General features: G+C 41.2%; 1 protein-coding gene across 2 annotated transcripts in view; it reads right to left on the bottom strand.

The window, feature by feature from the left end:
• Positions 1 to 2537: 2537 nt before the first annotated feature.
• The window catches only part of LOC105087554 (putative adhesion G protein-coupled receptor E4P), a 32048-nt gene continuing 28585 nt past the window's right edge, over positions 2538 to 6000 (bottom strand). Inside the window, exons 16-17 of one of the 2 annotated variants that reach the window (XM_064479814.1) lie at positions 4933 to 5119; positions 2538 to 3442 (exon numbers count right to left, since the gene is read on the bottom strand). In XM_064479814.1, coding sequence (XP_064335884.1) covers positions 3372 to 3442; positions 4933 to 5119 — 258 coding nt within the window. In that variant the 3' untranslated portion in view covers positions 2538 to 3371. The remainder of the gene's footprint in view (positions 3443 to 4932; positions 5120 to 6000) is intronic. The other variant, XM_010978234.3, reaches the window with a different exon arrangement.

The raw sequence follows: 6000 nt of genomic DNA, 5'->3' as shown, positions 1-6000 counted from the left end.
GTGCTTTGCTACTTTAATTAGAAGAGCTCTGTCTCCACAATCTTTGCAGGATCCTACATTCTAAAAGTCAAAAATGGGGATATAAGTAAGTAGCTGGGAAGGCTGTCACTGGGCCTTTATTAAGAATTTTTCCCCTTTTTAAATTGAAGTATAGTCAGTTTACAATGTTACATTAATTTCTGATGTACAGCATAGTGATTCAGTTATACAAACATACATGAATATATTCCTTTTCATATGCTTTTTCATTATAGGCTATTACAAGGTATTGAATACAGTTCCCTGTGCTGTACAGTAGCAACTTGTTGTTTATCTATTTTATATGTAGCAGTTAGTATCTGCAAATCTCAAACCCTCAGTTTGTCCCTCCACCCCTCCCTTTCCCCATGGTAACCACAAGTTTGTTTTCTACGTCTGTAAGTCTGTTTCTGTTTTGTAAATAATTTCCTTTGTCTCTTTTTTTTTTAAGATTCCCCATAGAAGTGATATCATATGGTATTTAGAGATTTTGAAATATAGCTTTCATTGTATCAGTGTTCATTTCCTGTTTTAAGAGTTGTACTAGGATTCTGATCAAAGAGATCTTCACATATTAAGGTATGGGGAAGTCATCCAGGCTCACACATGAGTTAACTTGAATTTTATGCTTTCTAGAATAGCTTGTTTGTGACCTATCAAACATACAATGTACATCTGCTTCTATTATTAAAGAAAAAAGGTGCATTGACCAGAAGTCAAGACCGTCCACGTTAAAATTGAAGATTAAGTGCTTCCCTTCCTGAAGCACCAAGGCTGGTACTCTGGATGATACGACTCCCTTCCCAGGTACCAAGGCCATACTGACCCCCTGTGTACATACTGACCTGGTTTTTTTTGAAACCTTGAAGTAATGTATCCTTGACTTGTCTGATGTTCCTTGTTCTGGCAAAACATAAAACTGTGCTGAAAACCATTCTTCTCTGGAGCAGTTCCTCAGAGTTCTCTGAGAGGCTGCCTCTCAGGCTGTAGTCCTCAGTTTGGCTCAGGTAAAACTCTTTTCTATTCCTATTATAGGCTGTTTATTGATTATTTTCACTGACAGTTCCCTAAGTTGTTAACATTATGGGCGTTTGGGTGAAGGGCTTGTGTGAAGATTCCCAGTCCCATGGAGCCCAGAGAAGAGACCCACAGAACTTCCGAAGTGATACATCGGATGCTAAAGACATTGCTTCCACTGCACAGACGCCATGGGAGAAAAATCTCCAGGGCAAAGCGACCTGCATTGTCCCAACGAGGTGTTAGCGAAGGACGAATGGGAGCCACAGGGAAGGAGGGTCTATGAATATCCATCCACGTCCGACTTTGAAGATTAAAGCAATTTCCCCAGAGTTACACAGCTATTTAATTACAGAGTTGCGGTTGAGCACAAGTCAACTCCATCTGAACTCTTTGCACCATCTCTACTTGAATAATACAATGTAACTGTCTTAGAACCAAAGAAAATAAAATGTTTAATACTCACCACACAGGAAAACGTTTGTACTCTTGGCCATGGCTCCCCCAGCTTCTAACTGATAACAGAGGGGGAACTACGAAGCCTTATTTCCTATTTCTTAAAGAGTCTTGGGGGTTTCAAGAAGGGCAGTCTTCGTTGGTGTAATATTCATGGGTCAACGAGAAGTCAAATGAAAGTCAGGGTCGTGAGTGCAAGATCTGTAAGCCATCAGCTTCTACATCCTTTCCTTTGCAGAATTCTCTGATCACCTAAGCCACTCAATGAATCCAGAGATAAGGATTAGGCAGGTAGGCTGTTGACAAATTTAGGGTGCTAAGGAGCCAAGCCAGCAACTACTATGCCAACACTGCATGCTTGGCAATTCAAAAAATATCTATCTACACTCCCATTTTCATTGCAGCATTAGTCACAATAGCCAAGATATGGATATAACCTAAGTGCCCATCCCTGGGTGAATGGATAAAGAAAATGTGCTGTAATACATATACAAGAGAATGTGATTCAGCCTTAAAAAAGGAACTCTTGTCATTTATGACAAATTGAAGAGTCTAGAGGACGTTACGCTAAGTGAAATAAACCAGACACAGACGAACATGGCGTGATCTCACCTACACGTGGAATCTAAAACAGTTGAATCACAGAAACAGGGAGTAGGGTGGTGGTTGCCAGGGGCTGAGAGGTGGGGAGAGATGTTGGTCAAAGGATATAAAGTTTTAATTTTTTAATGCAAGGTGAATGAATTTGAGAGGTGTAACGTACCGTATGGGGACTATAGTTAACAATACTGTGTTGTATACTTGAAACTTGCTAAGAGAGTAGATCTTAATTGTTCTCATCAAGAATAAAAAATGCTAACTATTTAAGGGGATAGGTATTTAGCTTGACTATGATCATCATGGCTTGACTATGATGGTTATTTTACTATATATATAAGTGTACTATATATGTGTGTATATATATAGCATGTATATGTATGTATAGAGTGCACCTTAAATCATCACATTGAACACCTTAAATATATACATTATTTTTATTTGTCAATCAAGAAAAGCCAGGGAGAGAAAAGAAAAATAAATAAACTTAAAAATAAACTGAATCAAAGCCATAGAACAGGATATTAAATATTAGGACATGCATCTCAGTGTTAGTAAATGAAGGGGGTTAAAAATAATAGTAAAATAGGAACATTTCAGATAGAAACAAAACAAATGAGATCAAATCACTGCTGTGACGTGCCACACTGCTTTGATTTGGGAACATTTATACTAGGACATGTTGGAGACGACACTAAGAAAACAAAATTCTCCGGTAGGTTCAAAACAGTTATCAGGCAAAGAAAACAGGAAAGGTCTGGTGACCTGACCACAAAATCCTTCCTGGTGACAATTCACCCCTAAGTGGGGATGGTGGTATATTTTTGCATTGCAAGACTGCAACCCCATTTTAAATATGAATCCCTATGGAAATTATTGCATTATGCAAATGTCAAGTGATGCAAGATCTTTGGGAGCACAGAATGCAACAGAGAGGCCAGAGAGGGATCTGTAAGCTGAATCCAGATGTCAGCCAATTCGTCTTCCACTAAGTGGTAATAATGGCTGGAAGAAGAAAATCCACTTATTTTTCCCTCATCGTTAAGAACGATTCCTTGAGCATTTAATTGCACGTGATGTACAATACAGATTCTGGATCTAAGAATTCTCCTATGTGCCCTCTCTCTATGGAGACAGAAGCCAAAATAGGGGAAGGAGTCATTTTCACGGGAATGGTAGGTAGACGGTGCCATTTGTCCAATCCATGTGTGACCACGAGGGGGTGTCGTCCACGCGCCGCTCAACTTTCTGTTTTTTGCCAATAAATAGTCACAAGTTGAGCTCTAGGCTGCGGCTGGACAGACGCAGGGTCTCTCCCACAGAAGAGCTCCGATGACTTGTCCAGTTTTTCTTGCTTGGGGAAAACAAAATGCAGAAAACGTTGAAGAGAAATGAACACCTCAGAAATTAACCAAAAATTCTAGCATGCCTAGAGATAAGTCAGAATTTCTCTAAGCTCAGGAATGAGGCCCTAATATCTGACTCTACAGCCTCCCCTCCACCCCTCAAACACCAACTATGATGGGGTTTTTAAAATTTTATATTACTTTACCTTTTCACAAACCTTTCCTGTCTTTGCTGTGTGGCAGACAGCCTTCTAAGCACTTAACATATATAACCTCATTTAATTCTCATGATGAGAAAGATACCATGATTATTCCCATTTTACAGATGGAGAAACTGAGGCTCAGAGATGCTAAGTGGCATGTGCAAAGTCACACAGCCTGGAGGTGGTGGAGTTGGGATTGGAACCTGGGCACTTGGGTTCCATTTAAACACAACAGTGATGGATCACTGAAACACTACGGAGGATTAATGAGAACCATAAAATTGACTACATGCTTTTCAGAATGTAAAGTGTTGCCCAAAGATACAGGATTATGATTATTGCTCAGGACCTTCTACATAGTTGACTCTTGATCACTTGGAATTAATAAAAAGTGATGCTGATGCAGTTCAGTGTACAGCGAAGTGTTTCCAGGTACATTATTTTGGGAGCTTGTTTGGAGGGTCTAGCAGGGGAAGGCAGCTACTCGTGTGCCCTTGACCGAGAAGAACGGGCCTCCTCTATTGAGGATGGTCGTCCTCTTTGACCGAGCGCTGGCAGCTTCAGGAGGCACGCACATGGAGCGGCGAGGGAGGAAGGGGACACCTGCCTAGCCAGCCAGATCAACCGAATCAAACCTGGCGATCCATGGGGTGACAGATGTTGCAGCCAGATCGCCCTCACATCCCAGGTATATTATTTTGATCCCCAACCCATCAGACATTTCAATGACAAGTGAATTGAGGCTCAGAGAGGTTAAGCTGCTTCCTAGGCATCTACCAGGAGAATACAAAAGAGCCAAGATTCGAACTCAGATTTGGTGAACCCCAGAATCCATGTGACATGTTTTTGGTGACCACTGTTGTTGAGACAGTTCATTTACACAGTTCGAGTTGACATATCCTTTGACCATTGGTGATTCCAGACAAGGCGTGACCAGTGGCATTTAGCATGAAAACAGAAAAATTTTAGGACAGTCAGCAGCCACTAAACAGAATTATCCTCAGTGTGAAACTGTGTGTCCCATGAACAGCTTGTCCCTAAATGTGTTGACCATCTGAAGGAATGAACAACTGGTGGCAACCAAGGAAAGCTGTCAACTTTTGGAAGAAAACAGATCTGACTTTGAATTCCTCTGACTGCTGAGCAGCTGTGAGCAAACCACCTGAGCTTTCCCAGCTTCTGTTCCCCATCCTTACGCAAGGAATTTAGATATTCAAATTAAGTGAGCAATTTCCATGGGCCGGGCATTATCTAGGCAGAAAGGAAACAACAGTGGCCAAAACAATGAAACTTACAGGAAGAGGAGATTGACCAAAACACTTTAAAGACTAAGACAAGATGTTGGGCAGAGACAGGGGCACGGCGTTGCAGGAGAGCACATCGTACCGTTTTGGTGTGGGTGGCGACGTGTGATACCTCAGTGCTTTCAGTTTCGGCCTCTTTCCGCAACCCTCTAAGCCATTTCTGGAATTCCATTCGCACCTAAGGGATACAGAGGCTCGTGTTACATGCAGAGCTTGGTGTGGGAGGAAGGACTCTCAGATAAGAAACTGAAGGCATAGAGGCCAAGCCCTGCTCTCTACTGCCTTTCCATTGGTTCTCTGCATAATCCTGGCCGTGCTCATGTTGATTCATTTGATTTAAATTCAACTTCCTTGGCTGTTGAAGAGGTGTTTACTAAATGACAGGCTCTATAAGGATTCTATATATGGCGATAATCAGGATGTTGATGGTGCTGATGATGGTGGTGGTGGTGGCAGTAATGATGAAGGGAATTATGGTCATAAGGATGATGATAATGAAGATGCTGGTGGTGGTGGTGGTGGTGATGACAATGATGAAGGTCATCCTTTATTGAACACTAGCTATGTTTGATGCACTCTATACCCAATATGTCATTTAACACTTGCATAAATCCAATGAGAAAGGTACTTTTCTTACTCCCAATTAATGAAGAATTTGAGGTTCTTGGAGGTAAACTGACTTGTCTAAGGTCACATAGCCAGCATGCAAAACCTTGTCATTCTTACCCAGAGCCCTGACACTAGATCACCCACTGGTTCCATGAATGGCTTCCGTTTAACTTCATTAACATATTATTTTAAATACATCTAAATATTTCATACTCGACATTAATTCACCAGGACACTTAAGTTGTATTTTACTTCTTCTGTGTGTGAGGAGGCCCAAGCATTAAAAAGGAACTAAAAGGTGAAATAGAAATTAATGATGTGTTAAGATGGTCTTTTTGTTACCAGCATCTGAACTGCCGGTAGCTCCACTCAACAGCAAAGGGGGGAGGAGGGGGGACCAGGAAAACTATTCCCAATCTTTATTTTATAAAGAGCAAAATTACAATGGCC

The sequence above is a fragment of the Camelus dromedarius genome, chromosome 27, assembly GCF_036321535.1.
Source record: "Camelus dromedarius isolate mCamDro1 chromosome 27, mCamDro1.pat, whole genome shotgun sequence".
In the NCBI taxonomy this organism is placed as follows: Eukaryota; Metazoa; Chordata; class Mammalia; order Artiodactyla; family Camelidae; genus Camelus; species Camelus dromedarius.
This window is presented reverse-complemented; position numbering and strand designations above follow the sequence as displayed.